We start from the raw sequence: 23,649 nt of genomic DNA, 5'->3' as shown, positions 1-23,649 counted from the left end.
CTTGGGGGAGGTGGAAAGTGCTGATCACGGCCTGGAGCTGGGCCCCTCTAGGCCCCACCTGGCCCTACAGCAAACCTAGGGGGTCAGAGCAGGGCCAGGCCATGTCTTTTCTGTGCAAAAGAACAAGTCAGTGCAGAGTGGTGGGGCCCTGTCCTATTTGCATTGTGGTGAAAAATAACCTCTTCAATACCCAGTTTGGTGGAGTTTACCAGCAAACGGCAAAATCATTTCTGCAGGGCTTTACATGGCGATGGATCATGGCTGATACACAATATTTTTGTTCATTTTCTAGTTACCATTTTCCTTCCATTTCTATCTCCATCCTCCAGCCAGCCCAGGCCACAGGCCCCCTTGAATCAGCCTGTCTGTCCCCCAGCCATGTAAACACACTGGTGTGTGCTGAGCCCTGGTTATATGTACTCAGCGTATGAAGCCATAGACACAGAAACAACTGGTGGGGATCAGATGTGGCAATCTGGGGCTGTTTTGCCATCTGAACATGAATTCGGTAAGCAAGGAGGGGTCACTTAACTCATAGCACATGGACAAAGGTCATGCCAATTCCAGTTGCAAAGGTGTCAACACACCAGCTGTGACCAAAAATGGTCTTTTCCCTAATATTAGATTTCAAGCAGCATCACACGTTCTAAACCTGCCCAGGAGTATCAAAAGGGTTTACACAAGAAGGGGTTTCCCCTTTCCCTGCTTGTGTCTCACCCTTCTGTTGTGCTCTTACAGAAAAGACAGATTAACTTCTGGCCCAGGTTATGGGATCCTCTCATCTGCTCAGAGAGCGGAGCTGCCGCCAGCTGCTGCGCGTCCAAGGACTCTGTGTTCTCTTATAGGAGGTTCCTGGATAATTTAAAATTCAAAACCAAGGGCAGTGCACAGAAGCCTGGGGGAGCCCCTGGGTAGCAGTTTTAATGACATCAACAAAACTCAGTCTGGTTATCTTGGCAAGAGAACAACATCAGGAAACAGAAGACCTGGGTTTGAGTCCTGGTTCTGTTCAGTGTCAGCTTTATCGCTGAACTCTGCACCCATGCTGCTTCTGGAAACAGAGCATTTACTGTGAGGAGCCGTGTTCTTTGCAGAACCCCCGCTGGAAGGCTTTGGTTGAGACTTCAATGGAGTCCCCAGGCCACTGTCTTCCCACAGTCTTAAACCAACCATGGATACATCCACCAGGGACCTCATTTTGTGGAGGGGAAACTGAGGCATGGAGTAAGTCACGTGCCCATGGTCACAAAGGCCGGGTAGGAGTGATAAGCTGAGGTCTGGCTCCTAAGCACAATAAACCCTACTGCCAACTTGATGTTTCCAAAGAGATGATGAAACAGCCCACCCTGCCCCCCTCCTTGGACCCTGCCCACCTCCTCCGGCCCCACATCCTGTCCCTCACACACCCGTCAGTCTCCCAGTCCCTAGCCGCTGTGAGTGCCCACCGTTTGCAGCTCTCAGGCCCCTAATATGAGGAATAGCTGGGACACAGGGAGGAGGGGGCAGCTAAAGGCAACTTAGTTCTGCTTCTTCTCCACCTTGTGGAAAAGCCGGAAGACAGGCCACAGGAACCTCTTCTCTTTATGACCTCAGATTTGACTATGTTAGGAAAAATAATTTAAAAAGAAATATTATGGTAAAATATACATTTAAAAAAAGGTTTGGAATTTCAGTGGAACTAGGAAAAGGACAAAGAGTGAGGCTAATAGAAGGACTTTGAAAGGATCCATCTCAGCCTGGATGAATGAATTTTTCCTTATCATGCAAGACATTAGACCATTCTATTTGCTTTAAATAAAAGATGCTTCATCTTAGCTGGTTATGAAAGGGTAAGATTGGAAACACAGACATTGAATTAGAGAGACAAAAAGAAAATGTTCTGTGCCCCCCTCCCTGCCCCAGTTCCACCCCTTTTATTCTGGGTGAGCTTCTCCTCTTTCTAGAACAGTTCTCAAAGTGAGGTCCACAGACAACACCCTTTCAGAGGGATCCTCAAGGTCAAAATGATTTTTTATAATAATATTAAAACATTCACGTTTTTTACTGTGCTGACATTTGCACTGATGGTGCTTAAAACTCCTGGAACCTTAGCACTAAACTGTACTAGCAATCACGATATTCTTCATCATGTACTTGCAGGAAAAAAATACTAGTTTCCTTTAAAAAATGTCCTTGATAAAGCAGTAAAAATTAAGTTTCTTAATAAGTGAAGACACATCTTTTTAGTTTCTGGGTAATAACATGGAAAAGTACACAGAAGGTCTGGTGCTACTGAGATAGATTGGTTGTCCTGGGAAACGCAGTTGTGGATTTGAGTTGCAAGCTAAACTAACCATTTCATTCATAAGCGCCATTTGTATTTGAAAGACCAACTGACAAATGATGTTTATTCAGACTTGGGTATTTGGCAGGTATTTCTGCAAAAGTAAATGAAATCAGTCTGTCACTTCCAAAAGAACAACTTTGAATATTTGTTGCTGATGATAAAATTTGAGCTTTCAAGTGAAAATTTGAATTTTTGAAAATTTGTATCTGCCACTGGGAGCTTGATAGCTTCTCAGGACTCTGAGAAGCTGGTGGTGCTCAGGACTCAGGTGAAACGGGTGGTGAGAACAACTAATGTGATCGTTTGATATCATATGTTGAAATGAGTCAACATTTTGAAGCAGTGTTTTCCAATGACTAATGCATGTTACAAAACCACACATGGGTAAAAGATCCATTCAAAGTGCAAGATGGACCAATGGAATTTACTGTAACCATAGGAAAGTTTATTGATACGGTTTCATATGCCAACTGGAATTTAAGAAACTACCATTTGTCAGTTTAGGTGTAGTATAAAGCAATATCCAGTTATGTAAAACTGCTATAAAACACACCTGCCTGTTCCAATTACAGATCCCTGTGGCGCCTGATTTTCTTCAAAATGTATCACAACAGACTGATGCAGAAGCCAATATAGGAATCCAGCTCTTTCCCACTAAACCAGACATCAAAGAGATTTAAAAACATGTAAAATAGTGCTGTTCTCACCTTTTGGGAAAAAGTTATTTTTTATAAAAATATTAATATAGATGTAATTTCAAAAATGAATCATAGTTTTAAACTTGTTTTAATTTCTAATATGGTTAACATTGAGGACCAGTGGTGTGCTATTAAATGTTTAATAACCTGCTCCCTGAGAAGGGTTGGTGGGGGAAGCCCTGATTTGTAGCGTTTGCTGGTTTCAGTGGTGTAACTTACTCTCGTCCCAAACAAGTTTGAGCTACTAATACCTCGCTGATGCAAAGTTGGGGAGAGGCCCTCACCTTCAGCTCTGGCCAGCCCGTGGCAAGCCGGCTTCAGCACACCACTGATACAATCTACCTAAGTTTTTAGAATCCTCACTTATTTTGGAGAGTAGAAAGGAGGTCCAAGAATGAGTTTGAGAAGAGGTGTCCTAGGGACCACCAACCTCATCTATGATAAGTCATCTCGGCAACATCAGAACTCCAGGGGAGTCAAGGCCTCAGTTACAAAAGTCCTTGAACTTCAAACCCCAATGCTCTTATTAGAAACATCCTAAAATCTCTTCTGTTATCTCTGCCAAACCCCTGGCAAAGACTAGACCCCTGGATTTTTCTATTTTAATCTCTTCTTGAAAATTTTTCGCCTTAAGGAACACTTTTGGGGAATTCCTTCAGGAAGTGCTCACAGTCGGTTCCAGCTTGGTCCCAATTTACTAGGGGATGGGTGTGTGAAATCAGTTAAAGGGAGATGTAATTCTGAGGGACTGAGCAGGTGTGTGTCCGGCGGTTCTGAGCCCAGTATCCTGACTCCACTGCCTCCATGCCGGGGGGGTCGGTGAGGATGAAGAATGAGGACCCTTACAAGGAGGAGTTTATATAAACAAAATACTTTATTATTTGAGAAAGAAAAGGCCAAATTACAAAACTTTTATACTCCTGCTCATTACCACGCCAAAGGTTTACCATGGATTTGATTTTCCATAACTATTGGGTTGAGCCACATACAACTGCCAACTTCGTAGATGAAACAGACATTGGCAATTTCATGTGGTCAAACCCCATATAAAATGAGCCAATGGCTAAGATTTCTTTTTGGCAGCAAGATGTTCCCAGTCCCATGTCTGTTGATGTTATAAACAGATGTCTGAGAGATAAACAGGTCCTGCTTGAGAAAAATACCTTGGGCGTAGTGATACTGGAATACAGTCTTGTGTGGGTACTGAGGCTGTGTGGTGCCCCTTCCAGCTCTGCTCTCCCCCGCTCGCCCTACCACCCAAGCCCCTGGTCTCATCGCATGGATGGACAATTCTTCTTTAGAGATGTCACCAATGGTCCTAGTATCTCCTCATGCCGCTAGTGAAGGCTGTCCAACTTTGAAACCAACTTGACTTGATCATTTACAAAAGGCAGGAGGCACAGGCTGAACCAGGGATTCCTTTGAAACAACTACAAAAGTCTCCATCATGATCAAGATGTTTTCTTCACAGGAACAACCCCAATCCCTTCTCTTTCCCATCTTGTTGGCCCTCTTTTTGCCTCCGGGCATTCTGCGTCCAAGAAAATAAAACTGTGGACACTAAACAGAAAGGAGCAGCTTGGTATCCAGAAAGCCCAAGACTCGACAGGTAAACAAGATGGGGCAAATCAGGCTTTACTCACGTTCAGGAGGTTTAATAAGCTTCCCCTCCCCCTGCACCTTCAGCTCTGTACGTCAACTTTACATGGAGCTGAGATAAAAATAAAACTTTCTTTACAAATCACACTTTTTTCCAGTGAATTACTTTTGCAGTAAAAATAGCTGCTACATAAATCCCTCCTGATCTCTGAAAAGGAGTCGCATATTTCCAAAAATAGTATTCTTATTTTAATCAAACAGCATAATTTGGGGCACAGGAAGGAAATGGCTGGTCAAGGGGAGGTTAGTTGTTGGGGGAAAAACAGTTGAACTAAAAAATAAGTTTTGTATATAAACTGATTTAAAGGCATGCATAGAAATGGAAAACATATGCCATTTGTCAAGAAAAATACTGCTTTATAGCTTTTACATTACAATTACAGGAGAAGCAGAGAGGCCAGATGGGCCCCCAGATAATAACATTAAGTTTCTTATAAAAATTCCCAAATGTACAAAGTCCTTGCCATAGATAACCCAGACAAAACAAAACGAAAAAAACCAGGAATTAACCCTCTTAGACCTTATTCCTGTAGGTATATTAAATGTAAATAATACACACTTTACAACTTCTCTTAGTCTGCCCTGGCAGATTAAATGTTTGCAAAATGCCACCTGTGCTCCTGATAACTGGAATACATTGCAAAATGCCGTCTGCATTCTTAGTTCACATACAGTTATATAATTATTTTAAATTACAATATACAATTTCTGTTAAATAGGTCTGTTAGGGGATTTTGATAACAATTATAAGGTTACAGTCATATATACAAACTAACTTCTGAAATGGCATGATTGTTTCCTTGCACTCTCTTCCCCCTCTGAACCAGAGACCTCTTTGGCATTGGCGTTTCCTGGTTGCAAAAGGCAAAAGAAAATCCAAAAGTGTGTGTCCACAACATGCTCGCTCCTTTGAGAAGACCCAACAGCCTGAACGATTCTGTCACGACGCAGCCCGCCCAGAGCCAGGACGGCTGCCCGGCGCTTCTTTCTGGGCCGTTCTAACGTAACAGCATCTTAAGTTGCGTGTTCCTGGCAGCAGGCGTTAGAAGCGAGAAACTGTGCTGCTTTCGGCGGAGAACCGCGGTACCAGACGAAATAAGGCCACTGCTTCTTGCAGACGTTCCCAGACGCATCGATCCTGCCTTTCAGGGTCCTTGGATGGGTCCCCACGGCCCCAGTTCCAGCCCCGGGCGGCCTCAGTCCTCCGTGTCTGGCTGGACGCCCAGGATGGCGTGCAGCTCCTCGGGCGTGAAGCCCAGCAAGTTCTGGAGGTCGCACACGAAGCGGTACACGTAGCGCTTCCCCGACGTCTTATGGATGATGTTCTTATCGTAATAATAGCGTAAACCCCGGCTCAGCTTCTCGTAGTTCATCTTGGGCTTGTTTTTCCGCTTTCCCCACCGGCGGGCCACCTGCGGGACGGATGGAAAAGAGTTCCATTCCATTTGGCAATTAAGAAAAAGTGCATCACTTTCCCAGCAATGATTCGGACGCATGCTCACTTGACCACTACGTAAGGACCACAGAGGTGTCATCTGCTTTTGTGCACATGCCAGGGCTCTGCATCCCCCGGCTGTTTCTCGGGGGATGGAGGGAGGTGCTGATGTGAGAGCAAGGTGACCCCACCCAAAGCTCCGTCTGCGGAGGCCTCTCACTCAGCAAAACCCCCAGGAGCCAAGGGTTCAGAAGCAGGGAGGTCCCGAGACAAGGGAAATGCTGTGTCCCACCCACCTCCCGGGTTTGAATTCTGACCACCACTTCCACAGCTGCTGAGTGGGATCAGGACCTCAGGACATTCTGCATCCCTCAGTGCTTCTGCTGCCCCAGGATACTGGGGAGGTGACAGACCGCACTCCACTGGTACCAGAGACCAAGGGCTCCCCCCTTACACCGTCCTCGAGGGGCTGGTATCGGACCTGCCCTCGGCTTTCTCCTCCAGATGGGGCTGGAGCAGCGCCGCCAACCTCAGCTGAGGAGACGGCTCAGTCCGTCCAAGGGAACAGGCAAATTTCCTAAAACACCTTCAGATGATCAGGCGAGAGCCTCAGTGGACAGCTTTCACCTTTTAACTAGATGACAGAGCACGGCGGTGAAGGCTGCCTGGTGCTGGGTGCATAAACAGGGGACACTATAAGCTGTTCATCAGCGAAACAAGACTCCACATTTCCCGACAGTCAGGGACGCCTCCTGTGGAAGTGCTCTCATCTGTATACTGGTGACCCCAGAGAACTGGATCTGTGAACCCCAAGTGATGGAATCAGGTTTGAGAGCCTGGAGAGCAAGTTCCCAGGTTCTGGACGTACCTCATCAGGGTCAGCCAGCTTAAACTCCCATCCGTCCCCCGTCCAGCTGATGAAAGGCTGGCAGGATTTGTCGGACAGCAATTCTAGAAGAAACTGCCACAGCTGGATAGGTCCGCTTCCTGAGGGGATAGGGGGCGGGTTGTGTTTTTCTAGATTTGAAATACAGCATGGCTTTAGTCATCCTACTGAAACAAGGGACGTGAGATCTGGCTCTGGACTGGGTGTTGAGGTGAAGGTGACTCTGGGTACTGGTGAGAATCCTGGAGGGCTTCCTCCACGCCTCCTGCTCTTGAAAAAGGGGCCACTGGGCCCTTGATTGCTGGGGTTGGTCTTTTTGGAAAAAAAAAAAAAAAAAAATTCTGGGCCACCAACTCTTGGCATCAAAATTCCTCACCCTATTTAATTGTTCCTTATGTAATAACTTTCAAGGTTTATTTCTAGAAACACCCAGTGGCACAGGGGTGCGGGCGGTGGAAGGAGCCTTTCAACACAGGATGAGGCGTGTCATTCTCTGAATCCCATGCGTAGCTTTCTTGCCAGATGACAATGGGCAAACTGCTTAACCCAAGACTTGGTTGACTCAGAGGTCACTGGGGCATTTGGGGTTGTAGCCATGGCCTCACCACCTCTATTTGATGAGGTATAATGCTTTGCAAAGTACTCTTCATATACCTTCTCATATACCTTCTCTTAGAACTGCCGCCACCTTGTGAAGTATCACTGTATCAGTATTTTAAAGATGAAGGATAAGATGGGCTCAGCGGCCGGGTGCCTTTCCCTGGATCACACGCTTATCCAAGCGCCGTTCCGCAAGGCACAGTGGCTATATTGTCGATAAGGCTGTGTGCCCTTTGTGACCACAGACTGCTATCTTCCTCTGAGCCCATGTCCCCACCTGTAAAATGGGTTAATACCACCCATGCTAGGCTGTCCTAGGGTCTACTGACCGTAGGCTTAGTTAACCACACGGAGCTGGCAGGCAACGAATGGTAACTAATATTAAAACGAAAACCACCAACACCATGGCTGTTTACTTTCTTATCAGGCCCTGATGCCCATGTATGAAAGTTACAGTAGTTTCCACACTCTCTGAGTATTTTAACCCTTTTTCATGGCTATTTGTTTTCTATGACGGGAAAAAAATGGGTGCCTACGTATTCTTATTTTAACCTATTGGATTTTTTAAAGTAGGTATTTTTTTAAAATCCCCAATGGCTCCATATGTTCAAAATATGAAGAAAGAAAAAAAGCACATTTAAGAACACATGAAGCAACGAAAAAAATTTTCTGATATTTTCGCTAAAGTACTGGAAATATCTGGTTCTAAAAACAGCTTTAATATTTGTCCCCGGCCTAGAATAGCTCTTACCCAAACCTTCAAAATAAGATGGATTTGAGAAGCAAGAAAAGGTAAACAGTCCCCGGGTTACTGGAGGCTGGCTCTGCGGCCCCTCCCCCAGCCAGTTTACACTCTCTGAAATTCCAGGCGCGGCTGAGTCAGAGCTCCAGCCTCCACAGGCCCATGTCCCCTGCTGCTGCCCGGCTAGGCACTGGCCGGGCGCATCCCAGGTGAGGGAGCCGCCTGAAGATTCTCATCCACACCGCGGAGCCCTGTGTCCACGGACATCCCTGCAAATTTGGCCTTTTCTGAATTCAGGGAGACAGCTCGCTTGGGTTCAGGATTACACCCCACGCATAAAACGTGGGGTGTCAACACAATGCGGTCCAGCGAGAAACGCCCTTGACAAACAGGGCGGGCGCGGGGCTGGGCGGGTGCAGGGGAGGGGACGGGGACCCGGGGTGGCGCCCACCTGTGAAGCCGGCCAGCACGGCCGCAGGTATAACTGGTTTGCCCTGCTCCACCGGGTCGCTCCTCTCCTGGATGTAGTCCTTGAAGGACATGGTCGGCTTGCTGAGGCCGAGGGACTGGCTGCAGTCGTCCTCGAAGCTCTCGAAGGACGGTACCCGCTGCACGTCCAGCAGGGACGACTGGCTGTTCCAGGACTGCAGCAGTGACTCCGAGCTCTCGAAGCTGTCGGCGCCCGTCTCGGCGGAGTCGTGGTCTCCGGGCTTCCCTGGCAGAGACAACGACAGACTCTGACCCTCCAGGACGACGGAACGTCCGGTGCTACCACCCACGGAGGCGGCGTCATCGCCATCACCCCCTTTAAACGTTCGCCCTGCTGGTGCAGGATCACCCAGACTTTTCACGATGCCCTGAAACAGAGCTGCTTATTCCTTATGATACGTAAGCTACACAGTCGCATCTTCCATCAACGGCAGGATGGAGGCAACAAATGTAGCTCCGAGCAGAGGGCTACCCAGCAAGGAAAAGGGCAGCCACGCGGATGGGCCTCAGGCACGCACAATGTGAGCAACAGACAGAAGAAAGACACAGAAGAAAACACAACTTGTATCAGGTTCAAGAACTGGCAGAACTATGGCGATAAAAGTCAGGACGATGAGATCCTCTTGGGGTGGGGACGCTATTAACTGGGAGGGGGCCTTGTGGGGTGCTGGTACCCTCTCCACGTCAATCTGGGTGGCGGCCACGCAGGGGTGTATGTGGAAAAATCCAACCTGAGCTTCATGCACAGCACATATGCATCCCCGTACAAAGAGATCTGTCACCTTCCTACACTGCCTCCCCCAGTAGCCCACTGCGTGGACGACGCTGGCCACAGGAGCAAGGACTGTGTCATTTACCCGGCACCCCCAGTGCCCGGGACCCGAGGTACGTTAGGAGTAAGCTCGCCGAGCGCCACTGTTGGGACCGTGACCCAACGGACCAGTCCTTGACCTCCTCCACTGGCTGAACTCCGGATGTCTGAGCTCATGTCACCGTGGCTCCGGGAATCAAACCGACAGCCCTGCTGAGAAGGGCGCTCGGAAGCCTGGATCTTACCAGAACTGCTGGAGAGCAGATTCAAGGTGCCGGCCGGGAAGTCCTGGCTGATGGAGCAGTAGTTGACGCTGACGGTGCTGAGCCGGGCCTTGGGAAACATCTGGAAGTCCTGCTCGGGACCGAGCGTGCTGGGCGCTGAGGATGCTGGGCACAGGCCATCCAGGAGGCCGCCTTTGGGGTAGTTCTGCGTCTGCATTCCATACAGCGCTTGCTCCGCGCCAAAACCTGCAACAGGATCACAGATGGCGGAGCCGTCAGGCGACATCAACGCGACGACCAGAGACCCTCCACACCTCAAAACGGAGGGCGTGCAGCTCTGCCCTTTCCAGCCCTCCCTCCCCAAAACCCCAGCGGCCGTGTGGGCTTGGGCGGGCAGGTTTTCTACTGTGTCCTCCCCTTCTCTAACTGTTCGTCTTCTCAGTCAGTGAGCCCTTTTCCAAAACGCCTGCAGCCCCTGCACCCCGGATGCAATGCCTCATGTGAATAGTTCTACATCTCTTGTTTTTCAAGTGCTTCCATGTGAGCCTTGGGACAACGGGGTCACTGGATCTTTCAGCTTCTGAGGAAACTAAGGCTCAGACAGATGAAGTGATTTGCCGTCCAGCCAGTGACCCATAAGGGAGTATCTCCAGTTGCCCTGCCCACTCTGGCTGGGGGACCACCAAAACCTACACTCGCCAGTGTCAACCACCAGGAGGAGGGACAGAATTCCATGACACCTATTTAAACCCCAAAGTTCACAGCAAATTTACTATTGCTGGCAACACACTTCCTGGGCCTGCCACCTTTGTTTGTTACACTAATCTGACCACAGCAATTGGCTCACTCCATTCTGCCCCTCGAGCTATAAATTGCCAATTTATAGCCCTGGCCAAAGCAAAGATAACATAAGTCACTGATGTGACGTTAAATTTTCTAGTAGCCACACTGAAAAACTAAAAAGGCACTGGCGAAATGAATTTGAATATTTTACTTGACCTAAGAGAGCCATTATCATTTCAATATGTAATCAGAATTGTTAAAATTATTAAGGAGATATTGACATTCTCTGTTCAATCCTAAGACTTTCAGATCGGGCAGGTGTGCATTATATTCTCACCACATATCTCAATGTGGACCAGCCGCACTTCTGGATTTGTGAATGTGTGCGATCACCGTATGGGACAGTGCAGGTTCTGCCTTCGAACCTTCCGTGAACCTAACGGGAAGACTCAGAAGCTCTTAAGGGCAGAATCAATTGCACTGACCTAACGAATTGCTATTAATCCAATGAGGAACTGAGTTGAGGTGTGAATTTTCTTCATACTGATCTTCTGTCTTTTCTTGGTTTTCTGAAAAATAGACAGAGGAGACATAAGATTACAAATTGAGAGGTTTAAACTACACACAAAAAAAAGTTCCTTTCTGAATTACTGTTCTATGGTTATTTCAGCATAACAAAATGCATTTTAGCACTTCCCACTTAATCCGACAGTGTTCCATGTCATCACGTTGTTTAAAAGCACTAGAGACAGAAATGCATTCTTCTAATAACTAGAATAAGTCTTCTAAACTCCTCAGTGCTGTCATTGGCAAAGTTAAATTTTCTAGTATACAATTTGAGAGATCTAGATGGTGTATTGAATTCATCTATGTAGTCGACAAAGGGTTAAATGTTTACAAAGTACCCGCTGTACCAGGGGCTGGAATACAGCAGATTAGTAACATGGACACAGTTCCTGCCCTGGTGAAGCTTCTGACCCACTGCCTCAAACCCTGAGGTGTGTCCAGAGGTGGTGAGCGCTACAGAAAGTGAGGTCAAAGCAGTGCTATGGGCATCCGAACGGGGACACACACGTCCAGGAACTTACAGGGAAAAGGTTAGCATTCCCTGTACGTGCTTACGTCCTACCAACACACAACCACATGCACACCCACAAATCCAGACCCACACAGACTCACACAGCGAGAAATGGCAAAACAGGTCTAACTGACCAGCAAATGGATTCACCAGAAACTTGTCAGACCAGACGTGTCCAAGTTCAGGGAAAATTTGAGGGTCTTTAAGTTTCCCTGGCCCTCAGAAGCCATAACTAAGAAGAGCTGGCGGGCGACCCTGAGATCTTTTTAAGATTCTGAGCCTGTGACAGACGTTGAAACTCAGAGTTTAAAATCAATTAAATGAGGAATACTTCCCTGAACTCTTCTAATGGGCTTATTTTCTTACATTTTTAACTTGAAGGATTCCCTCACTATACCGTTTCTCCTTTGTAACTCAATATATTTTTAACATTGGTGTCAATGCTCTTTTTAGGTCTAAATCAAGACTTTCTATATAAGAGCTCTTTTGCTCAAAGGCCAGTTCCCGTATAATATGTCAGTGTGTAAATATGTATCAATTACTTCTACACTGGTTTATAAACATAAAACAAAAAAATTCTCTGTTGGATTCCATTTGGTCTTAGGAAATGTTACTATAAAATTCCCAGTTTATCTGAACAAAGGCTCACTTTCGCCGAGGCTGACTTATTTCCTAAGGCTCTGTAAAGTGAGCCCCAAACACGGGCCTTCTTGCTGTCCCCTCACCTGAGCCACATGTATGCCTCCAACTCCAACTCATGACGTCTGGCGACACTGAACACCTTGGTGACTAAGGCTCCTGCCTTGTGGCCAATGCTCCCCACACACGTACTTAAGTGGAGTCAAAATCCATAAATCACCGCCACGTAGCTGACTCACGCCAGTGGCATTTTCAGACAATCTGCCCTACATCACTGAAATGCCAGCCCTACGGTTGGCAAGCATGAACCCCCGCCCCCCCCCATCACTCTTCCCTGCTATGCTCACCCCGCCCCGGGAACCCAGTTGCTCACCGGTACCTTTGATCATCTGCTCCAGGTGTTCCCAGAGAATGTCACCCACAAAGTCAGGCGCCAGCTCCAGAAAGCGCTCCTTGCCAAGGTTACACAACACCTGGCCGGTCATGCCAAACCTCTGGAGGTTGACGTCCACCAGACTGAACTCGTTGGTGGCCCAGAGAAGCCACTGGCACACCTGTTGCTCAGTCCACAGCCAGGGATCTACAGGGGAGGGAAGAAAAGGAGGCAGTAAGGCCAGAAGCACTCCTGATTTACCCACAGAGCCCAGACGGGCACCAGAGTCCAAGGAAATGAACGAGACACCCAGGAAGATGTTGAGGCACTGACAGCAGTGCTGGATGAAGTGTTCATTTGGTTGGATTTTGAAATAAAAATTGGCTCAGCTTAATGACAGCTCTGTCCCTCTTTTCAATACGCCCTAAACAAACGCTTGAAATTAAGTCATCTCAAGCTATGGCAGCCTGATGGCTCTGTCTAGTACAGCGCAGGCGCAGAAAGCTCCAGGAAGGAGCGCTTACTCTTCGGGATGCCAAGGCGGCGCTGCTCCTTTTTGAAGCCACTGAAGGTAGCTTTTAAGGCTTGACTCATCACAGCCTTGCTGCATGGGGTCAACAGAGGCAACTCACAGTTGGTCGAGTCTGGAAAAGAAACCCCACGGGGATGTTAGGAGTTCAAGCTGGCAGCAACACAGGGAGAATTGAGGGGGGGAAGTCTTAGCTTCTAGGGAAGAACAATTCTGATCTCAAATCTTCCGCATCATTCCTTAGATGAGTGTAAATATTAACAAAAACTGGTTTTTTTTGACTGCAATTGAGAAAATATTATACATCTCATAACTACACTTATTTTAAAAAATCTAAAATAAAACCCGAGTTTGATTTTTTGCCAAACTTCATAGAATAGTGATGCCTAGATAACATTTCTATTTAAGGCTATTCTTACATTTTTGACAATGGAAGAAGTTGCAAGGTTTTTGGCCAAAAGCCTTAAGGGGTTGTAAATGGCTAATTTGGAAGCGACTTCCATTAAACTAAGCGGCAGCAAAGGAACATCAGATGTAACAGGAACACACAGCACTTAGCACCCGCGACGTCAATTTTTATTGAAACACAGCCTTCTCTGGATTCCCTCAGCAATTTCAAGAATGATAAATGACCGTCACGTGATGGCACGCTTACGCAAGCATGTGTGTTTTAATTAATTTTCTGGGCTGTCTTTTCTAGCACCTACTTCATATGACAAAGTAATTTCTGGAATGTTTCCAACTAATAACTCTATCACAGTAATCTCAGAGGCATTACTTGACGTGCTATTCCCTTAAAAAGAATAAACAATGACGTTAAGAACTACAGAAGCAAACGCAGATGGGTAAAGACGAGCAGGAATAATTTGTTGCCCCAAAACTCGGGGTAGGGGAGGAAGATCCAGCTAAGGATGCGAACCCGGGATGAAAAGTTGGGGTGCATTTTCATGTCTACTGGTCTGCTTCACAGAGGGGACTGGGAGATGGGGCCCAGGCTGGCTGCAGCGTTGAAATATCCTAAAGAGAAGCTGGGGCTTGGGGGGGATACCCCCTGTGGTTTGCTCCCAGCAGGGCACCCACCCTCCCTGGGGTGTGTCTGGCAAGTGAGGACTTCCGAGTCACCAAGCGCATAAAAAAGGAAAACTGTCTTCTCTCAGATCTGAGCCTCTACCGGACTTTTCATACAAAGATTCAAGATACCAACATTCGTCACTTATGAATTATAATCTATGAACTGAACTACTTAGGGACGTCACGCGCAACTTGTCAAGTCTGAGTAACAAATTACCATGAGAAATTGAATCCAAGCCCGTTGGCACTTCCTGGAGTGTTTGCTCTTCATTTAGGGAGGGGAAAACAGCGAGCAGGGAGCCATCAAAGGTGTCAAAGGCAGGCTGGCGCTGCAAAGGCAGAGGGAGAGAAAACGGAAACGTGATATTTAAGCTTATTTAATGACCTATTTTCAAAGTGGTCCGTGGGCAGCCTCACGGATGCTCCCTGATTAGTGATAGCCGCCAGTCATAAAGCCACGCATGGAATCAACCAGCCAGTACTCTGAGTAGACTTCTGACAGGGTCAAAGTGACCAGAAGGATTCTATTTTACTCTGGATCACTTACAGGCATACCTTGGAGGTACTGCAGGTGTGGTTCCAGACCATCAAAATAAAGCGAATATTGCAGTAAAGCGAGTCACACAAATTTTTTGGTTTCCCAATACGTGTAAAAGTTACGTTTACACTATTAATTGTGCAATAGCATTATGTCTAAAAACTAGGCATACCTTAATTAAAAAATACTTTATTGCTAAAAAATGCTAACCATCATCTAAGCCTTCAGAGAGCTGTAATCATTTCGCTGGTGGAGGGTTTGAAATATTTCGAGGATTACCAAAATGTGACACAGAGACACGAAGAGAGCAAATGCTGTTGGAAGGATGGTGCTGATAAACTTACGATGCAGGGTTGGCACAAACCTTCAATTTGTAAAAAGCCCAGTAAAGCGAAGTACAACACAACAAGGTCTGCCTGTCATCAACCACAGAGCCAGAATGACTGGGAATTTATTTTTAATGGCCTAACCAATTTAAATGAATAAATTAAGTAAACAAACCTAAAACCAAGAGAATCTTAGAACAGTGCCTAGAGGGACTCAGAGACCACTGCGGTCCAAACACCTGGGCCCTCTAAGCTACTTGGGAGAGATGCTTAGGCTGTGTGTATAAGAAAAACGACTTGGTTCACTGCAGTTAAAATGAAAGGCGAGTGATTTAATGAAAATGAAAAATCAAACAACAAAATACATTACTTTTTCTGTTGAAGCATTTATTCTGAAATGTTTACCATGAAACACTGCAACTGAAACTACACGTCTTTCCTCATCTATTCCAACCGTTCAGAAAATAATAATACATATGAGAACATTCCTTAAGACTTAATTTTGTAAAAGTTTAGTGTATTGAAAAGGACACCCCTCCCCCATCATCTATTAAGGGGAAAGATTTCTAAATGAAATAGGTTTAAAGTTAAACTACCTATAATTTAGGGGAAAGAGGGGGAGAAATACACAGAGAAAGATAAGCCTGGAGCTGTGAGGATTTCTAATAATCTCATCTAACATTTACAAATGGAATAGCCTTTAATGTAAGACTCACTGGGACTTCCCTGGTGGTCCAGTGGTTAAGACTGCACTTCCACTGCAGGGGGCACGGGTTCGATCCCTGGTTGAGAACTAAGACCCCTCATGCTGCATGGCACGGTCAAAAAAAGGAAAAAAGACTCATTTATGAGTAACACATGTAACAGATAAAGGCTTGATTCATCATTGCCTAACTTGTTGAAGAAAAACGTGAAGAAAGGTTATATTTTTCCAACATAAGCTGGAAATCCCATGTCATGTGCAATGCAATGATCCATCTGTTGAGTCATCAATTAAAAAATGTGTAACACATTTACAAATCAGTTTGTGTGCTTTCTTTTTAGAAATGCAGAACAATGAATGACGCATTACATAAGAAGTAGGAGCTCAACCCAATGATGTCCCAATGATGTTGGAGCCCAGCCCCCCAAAACCCAAAGCAAGGATGTCCAATTGCCCAAAACCCACGGGGGAAAGACCAATCCTGCGAGTGTGAAATACTCATCTCGGCTTATGAACTACCTTACAGCAGTGCCAATTTTGGTGAAATAGTCAATAGATTTTAAAAATTCCCACTAGCATTGCCCAGGTGACTAAGAAATGCCTGCCCTTTCCTGACTGTTCTTTTTTTTAAAACCAGGAAGCCAAAAGACAAGACAAATTCCTGCTGCGTATTTCAACACATCAAATTTCAGCAATGACAGTTTCTTCTCCAAGCCCAGAGATCGCACGCACAGGCATCGTCAAACTCTTCTAGTTTATAGGATAAGTCTTCTCTCTAGAGGGGTCGTTTCAAACTTAATACCATAATTTCTTGTATGGTTTCTGCCATGCCAACAACTGAAAACGTCTGACCAAAATGAACAGAAAAAAGAAAACCTCGCTGACTTGACGTCTGATAAATTTCATGACACTCTAGAAAGGCCTGTGCCAATTTTTGCCTCTTGGGGCTCTATCAGACAGATAACCTCACGCTGATCTACTGAGAAAAATGTAACATGCCAGAGACACATTATCATACAAAACACCAAGCTAGGAGGAGGCCAATTTAAAATCGCTGTTTCTGAGACATGTTTACTACTCAACACTAAAAAAACCCCCATCAAATCTCGCTGTCACATTTGTAGAAGGTAAATGGGAAATTATCAGTTTGTGCTGCTAAAGAATGTTCCCCAAAGGGATTGAGACAGAAACTACACAGAATGTTTATTACGCAGCTGAGAAGGCTCTTTCATCTTTAATCTGTCCTTTGGTTTATATAAACAGGCGCAGTTGTGCCTGGAAGGACAGACTGCCTGCATCCCGGTGGGCACTGACCCTTCTGATGGGAGCAGTTGGGCCCGCCTGCCTCTTCTAAGCTCTTTCATTTCAGTTCTTAAACAGCTTTTCTGTCACCCAAGAAAACTCCTGGGGGGACAGAACAGATAGCTCCCCCAGCTCTGTTCTCTGGAGAATTCATAGGATTTTTCACCTGGTAGGAGCCTCCGAAAGAAACTACAAAGGCCTCACCATCTACAAATTAAATGGTTTCACATCTTGGAGGACAAATCGAACAAGCACCAGGACACCCATTTTGCAGACTAGAAAACGGAGACCCAGAGAGATTAAGCAAACAGTCCAGAGTCACACAGCCAGTTAATTAAAAAGCTAGGGCTAGAACCGGTCTTCTGGGACCCAACCCACTGTTTTTTCTCCTAGGGATTGAGTTTTCCAATTTTTTTTTTTTTTTTAAGTTTTAATTAAAACTTGTTCACTCACCTTGAGTGTCCCTCTGTAACTGCTGGACACAGGGGCCACCTGGTCCATGTTCTTGATGCCAAAATCATTCATCTTAAAAAAAAAAAGAAAAGAAATGAAGAAAGTCAAAGAGGCAACAAATCAAGTCCATTTTTAAGAAGTCTGCATGGGTGCATCCACACCTAATTCTGGCACAGTTGGTCCAAGTTCTCCAGCCCTAACAGGTCATTCAAAACTGAATGCCAGGAATTCTTCTCACAAGCGGCATGCTACTTAAGTAATTAAACAATAATGCTGGTTCTCCACTGAATTCTATTTAGATTTGAGGCATATGGATAAAGTTGCCTTCTGGCTGGCTGGGTGAGCTGGGCTGGGGGCCTGGGTCCTTCCAGGACAGGAGTGGGAGGGTCTGCTTTCCGCCATCAATTCCAAGGTCACCTCGGGGTGTGGGCCTGGGGGTGCTGCCGGGAAGGCCGAGGGCTATCTCCCATATGCAAGGGCGACAGTCAGCTCAACCTGGGAGCTCCAGGGCAAGCGCAGGGATGACGTGCCACTGCAGCTCCCAGACAGATCCAGGTCCAGGAAAGCCTGCTGGGAGACCCTCCTGGGAGGCCCCCTCCCCTCTCCAAGCTGTGAGGAAGCACAGGCCCAGGAAGCAGATAAAAAGGAGAACCAGGGCCAGAGCTCAAACCCTCTTGGCGTTGTCTAGATCCTCCTGCGTTGAATACACAAGCTCAAAATACGTCTGCTTGGCGTGTTGCTCAGCTGTGCATTTCTTCAAGAGGAAGTAATTCTGATCACGGATCTGCCTTACTTGCTTGGTCTGGGCTTATCCTGGACCTGCACTGACCAACGTGGCGGCCACCAGCCACGCGGGGCTCCTGAGCGCTTGGCACTGGGCTAGGGCGAACTCCGTCCGATGTGCTCAGCATGCAAAACACACTCTCAATTTCAAAGATTTCGTAGCAAAAAGTAAAGTATCTCGGTACTAATTTTGTATTTACTGCATGTTTATGTAATATTTTGAATGTGCGAGGTTAATTGAAATACATGGAAATTAATTTCACCATATTTACCGTGGCTATTAGGAAACTTAGAGCTACATGGGTGACTGGCATTTGGACAGTTCCATATGTGACCTGTGATTGCTGTAATCAACTGAAAACTTATTTGGGGCCCTAAAATGTAATTGTTTGGCGGGGTAAGTTAAACATTAATAAGTGAGAAAGGTACTTAGATAATCCTGCCCTAGTGTTAGATTAAAAAAACAGAGCAACTAAAGCTGATTTTCAAATAACCTGGGAATCCCCTATGACAGTAACCCACCCTCCCTGCTTCATGGCCTTGAAGTGGAGGTCTAGAAGGAAGCTTTATGGGGTACCTCTAACTGCCCACCCTGCGGTCTCCACTGAGCACTCCTACCTGTTACAACTGAGAACCTTGAGTAATTAAAACATTGCGCAATGGATAGACTCACTGGCGGAGGCAAACAGCTTATTTTCCTGTAACTACTTAATTCGAGTTCGTACTTTCTTGTTTTCTCTTTATAGTCAACGTTATGGCTAAACAGACCTCCCAACAACTCAGCACACAGACACACACCCCCTTGGCTAGAAAGGCAGTATGGGAGGAGAGTCCCAGCCACCAGGGAGGCCAGAGGCACTGGACAGGCTTGTAAAAACCCTCAGAGTGCGGGTAATTATATTGGGGGCCGGTGGAGGCGCGAAAGCTTTGACAGTAAATCATAGTTGGGAGTGGAGGGGTGGGAGTAGGGGTTTGGAGGGGAGGAGTTGTCCTGGATCAAAAGTGACCGCGCATTTGCTCAGAATCTCCACTTGGTGGATCCTGTCATCCACAGGCACTCAAGAATCAATACTCATTACTGATGATCACTGCCCTGGTAGAACCCACCTTGCTAAGGGCTAAGCCTGAGCTGGGGCACCACACCTTCCCTCCTCACTCAACTGTCTGACACCCCTGAGAGGCAGATGTTATACCATCTTACAGTGAGGCAACAGAGACCTCGGGATCTTGCCCAGGATCACACAGCTACTGCGGGGGCATCTAAGGGGCACAGGGCAGACCAAACCCCTGGGGAGTATGGCCCTACCTCCTGAGCTCCTCCAGGAGCCAGGATCACCCGAATGATGAGGCGTGTGCCCTCCTCCCAGCACATCAATAAAGAGCAGAGATGGCACACAGATATCATTAGACTAGGCCCCTGCTCGAGACGCTTCATGACGTGAAATGTTCCTTAAGGTAGAGCTTTATGCCACTGACCTGGATGAACTAAGTCCTGTCACCTGTTGATTACATCAGCAAGCCTCAAACAGGAGACCAAAATGAAAGCACACCTTGGGTGTTGTCAGTCACCCATCTTCTTCGCCTGGTTTGCAGACTTTATTCCACATTCTTCAGCTTCACGGAGATGGACAGAGAATAGATGTGGAAGGCAATGGAGAAGCCTCGCCTGGTTTTTGTGTACAAATACCAGGAGGAGAGGCGGTCTACCACTCCCACATAAAGAGCTGTAATGACTAGCTATGGAATAGAATTCTTCTGTTGTCCGGCTTTTAATTTGTTTTGTAAAAACCACGTAGAATCAAAATGCTCTACCAATGGTTTCTGACAAACACATAGCTAATCAAATTTAAGTTCCCTTATTTTACTCGACACAGCTTGTGAAGGTGGCAGACAGGCCAAGTTTCTCCACCTAAGTCAATTTCACATTTAGATCTTTTTGGTGTTGCCCTATTGATCGATGCTTTTGAACAACAAAAAAAAGGGAAAATGGCAGAAGTGGAAGGGCTGAGAATGGTTAAATTTTAAAACAAGCAGAACTTGCCGGACAACAGTACCCTTATGGGAACAAGTGATCGCTTATGTGAGATTAGAGCACAGGTTTGCATTTAGGTAACTTTAAAAAAAGCAAGAATAAAGAAAAACAAAAACAAACCTGAAACGCACTTTTGAAGATTGGTTTGCTTTTTCCTTTGAAAGTTATCAATTTAGAGAGAGGAATGACTAATCCCAGAAATGAGTGTTTGACTATTTCCCTGCAGGACTCAGGGCGCTAGCGTTTACTATATTGTGATATTATTCAGAATTTTAATAAACCTTAACTTAGAGATTTCTCTCTCTGATTGGTGGTGATGTGGGCAAGCAGGCAGCGCACAGCCGCTTCCACTGTACAGAACAAACATAATCTCTTACGGGTAAATTAAAATAAATTACCCCTATCTCCAAAGGGGACTGCTCACTTCTTTACTTTCTAAATCAGTAGAAGCAGGTCAACTACTATTTTCGGATACCCTAAAATTGAATACAGGCCAATATAAAAGTCTCATGTGCTAAAAAAAAAAAAGCCATACACGCTCAAACGCTGTTACCCCTTCATCCAAAATGCTCTAAGAACGGGAAAATAAAGTCAGCCTTGTGCACCCACATCTCCATTCCCGACAGGCTCCCCATGTTCGCCTCGTAGGACCGAGGGGCCCGGATCCAGAGGTCCTGGGGCGCCCGTGGGGGTCCCACTGGAGCCGCAGGCCCCTCCCGGCCCCGCCCTCGCCCGCCGCCCCGGCCGGGCCCGGGACCTGGCCGCGCAGGTGACCGGGGGATTGGGATCGGCGCGTTTTCGGGAAGCCGCAGCCTCCCAGGTGTTTCAGGCGCCCGGCACCCCTGATCTTCCCGGGCCCGGCGTCCTCCCGTAAGTCACCCGCAAACCCGGGCGCGCCGGGGCCCCTCGGACACCCTCTCCAGCGTCCCCCACCCCTTCGCGAAATCAGGTCCGCCGGGCGCCCACTGGCAGAAGCCCCCCTACCACGCCCGCGTTTCCTTTTAAAACAAAAGCAAGTGAAACAAGCCGGCGCGCCCCGCCCGCCCCTGCCACCTCGACGACCCCGGGGCCGCGGCCCAAGTTCGCAGGCTGCTCCGCCCGTCACCGCCGGGCCCACTCCGAGCTCGGCCCGCCGCCCCAAAAGCCACTCGGCCCCGGGAACACGAGCCCCGAGCGGACCGGATCCCAGACGCGCGACCCCCGAATGCTACGGATAGCCGCCACCCCGCCTGGACCCCGGCTGCGCCCCGGGATCCGGACCTCGGCGCCACCCACGTCCCCCGCCCGGTTCCTGGGTCCCCCGATAGAGGATCCGGCGCCGGAGGACGCTCCCCGCCGGACCCCGGCCGCCCGCCCGGCCCGATCCCGCTCTTACCGCGCCTCTTCGGGCAGGGCCGCCGGCGGTTCGGGGCCCGGGGTCCTCGGTGCGCGCCGACTGGGGCGCGGGCGCGGCCGCGGGCGCGCGGGGGTGGATGTCCGGGAGGCCGGGACGGGCGGGGGGCGGCGGGCGGCGGGCGGCGGGCGGCTGGCGGGCGGGCTCCGGGCGCTCGGGGCTGGGGCTGCACCGCGCTCCGCGCAGCCGCTGGAGGAAGTAACCGGCTGCTCTCCTCCGCCGCGCGCTCTTCAGGAGCCGGGGGAGAAGGGAGGAGGGAAGAGGGAGGGGAGACGGCAGCGAGGAGGGGAGGAGGGGCTGAGGGGGAGGGGAAAGGAGGGAGGGGAGGGGAGGAGTGGAGGAGAGACTGCAGAGGGCGGGTGGAGGGGAGGGGAGGAGAGAGAGGAGGGGTGGGAAGCGGAGGGGAGGGCAGCGGGGGGGAGGGGGGAGGAGAAGAGCAGGGGGCGGAGCCGGACCTTTCAGGCGGGACCTCGCTCGGCGCCCGATGTCACTCGGCTGTCCCTCGCCTGCTGTTCCAGGGCCGCTCTGGGCCGGGGACTCCGCGGCCTGGCGCCCCGTGCCCTGTGTGTCCCGGGAGCTCAGGAGGAGAGTCTTTCTTTGGTTTCTTCCCCGGGTCCGGAGGCTTTAACCCCAAACGTGCCCTGGCAGGACTGGAGTAGTGCTGGTGCCACCGAGTGGCCGCAGGGCTTGGGGTCATGAGGGATTCATTCTGGCCCCATTCTTGGACCTCCTCGTGGACTTACGATTTCTGATCATTTTTATTTCTGATCATTCTGTCATGCTGACGCTGAGATGATAAAGATGCAAAATGGGCCCTTTTATGGGTCACGGAGTCGCCCTGCTCCGAGAAGCCCCATTCCTACAGCCTCCGTGTGAGTGGCACCCCCTAGAGTTGAGCGGTGCCTTAGTAGTAACCAGCCTTGACTGAGCTTCCCTGGGCTAATCCTCATGATAATTCTCCAAGGCATTATTGTCCCCACTTTAAATATGAGGGAGTTGACCCTCAGGGTAAATAACTTGCCAAGTCATAAGACATATAAATGGGAAATTCAGGGTTGAAACTCCAGTTTATCTGACTTCTAACTATGATCAAAACCATCACCCATACCTCCCATTTCCATTTTTAGCAGGAAATATTCAATGCTTGAGTCCCTGGCTAGAAACGTGCACATTTCCTATTCAGATTCCGGTCAGATTCTCAATATTTTGGAGGAATATTTAGATTCCTAAAAGTGGTTATTAAATGAAATAGCTCAGCTTAGGCAAGGCCAGGGGCTGAAATTTGGTGCATCTCAGGGACTGCAGTGCTGAGAAGGGAGAGAGGAAAGGCCTCACTTCTCTGTTACCAAGGTTCCTGGTTTCCATGGCAACCCTAAACCAGGAGTTATCCAGATAATTGAGATACTATTGCACCTTAATGTTTCCAGGTACCTGAGGGTCTCTGGGTATCACCATTGCATGGGTCAGAGGCAGGGTCTACACGGCTCAAACAACCAGGTGCTGAGAAGATTGATACTTCCAGCAGATGGAACTGATTCTGATGGTTTCTCCATGTACATTCAGGCCTGGAACAGAAATCACAGATAGGTCAAGAAGGAGTTTCATAAACGGGATACAGAGCCATAGTAAGTTACCATGGAGACATAAAGAGTATTTTTTTTTTTTTTTTTTAACTGTAGCAGAAAATACTGACTCATCTGGGCTGCAGTTTCAGCTAATACAGGGTCTTTTCCCCCAGGCTACTGAAAACATCTGAGAAGCTTGGTACAGACAGCC

The 23,649-nt window shown here is 47.9% G+C and overlaps 1 protein-coding gene across 5 annotated transcripts; it reads right to left on the bottom strand.

Annotated features, from left to right (window-relative positions):
* Nucleotides 1-3,882: 3,882 nt before the first annotated feature.
* On the bottom strand, nt 3,883-22,093 carry ETS2 (ETS proto-oncogene 2, transcription factor). 5 transcript variants are annotated; one of them, XM_036850030.1, is made up of 10 exons: nt 21,856-22,088; nt 17,666-17,737; nt 14,561-14,672; nt 13,268-13,387; nt 12,750-12,950; nt 11,139-11,222; nt 9,892-10,116; nt 8,798-9,061; nt 6,987-7,105; nt 3,883-6,095 (listed from the first exon to the last, which is right to left on the bottom strand). In XM_036850030.1, the coding sequence occupies exons 2-10, from the start codon at nt 17,735-17,737 to the stop codon at nt 5,880-5,882; spliced, it is 1,413 nt and encodes a 470-aa protein (XP_036705925.1). In that variant the 5' UTR covers nt 21,856-22,088; the 3' UTR covers nt 3,883-5,879. The 5 variants fall into 5 exon arrangements, with proteins under 5 accessions (XP_036705925.1, XP_036705922.1, XP_036705924.1 ...); XM_036850027.1 differs by having other exon boundaries at nt 5,017-6,095; nt 6,987-7,135; nt 12,744-12,950; nt 21,856-22,092; XM_036850029.1 differs by having other exon boundaries at nt 5,017-6,095; nt 12,744-12,950; nt 21,856-22,090.
* Between the last annotated feature and the right edge of the window lie 1,556 nt (nt 22,094-23,649).

Source organism: Balaenoptera musculus, chromosome 4 (genome assembly GCF_009873245.2).
Source record: "Balaenoptera musculus isolate JJ_BM4_2016_0621 chromosome 4, mBalMus1.pri.v3, whole genome shotgun sequence".
NCBI lineage: Eukaryota > Metazoa > Chordata > Mammalia > Artiodactyla > Balaenopteridae > Balaenoptera > Balaenoptera musculus.
Note: the sequence above shows the minus strand (reverse complement) of the source record. Positions and strands in the feature narration are given on the sequence as shown.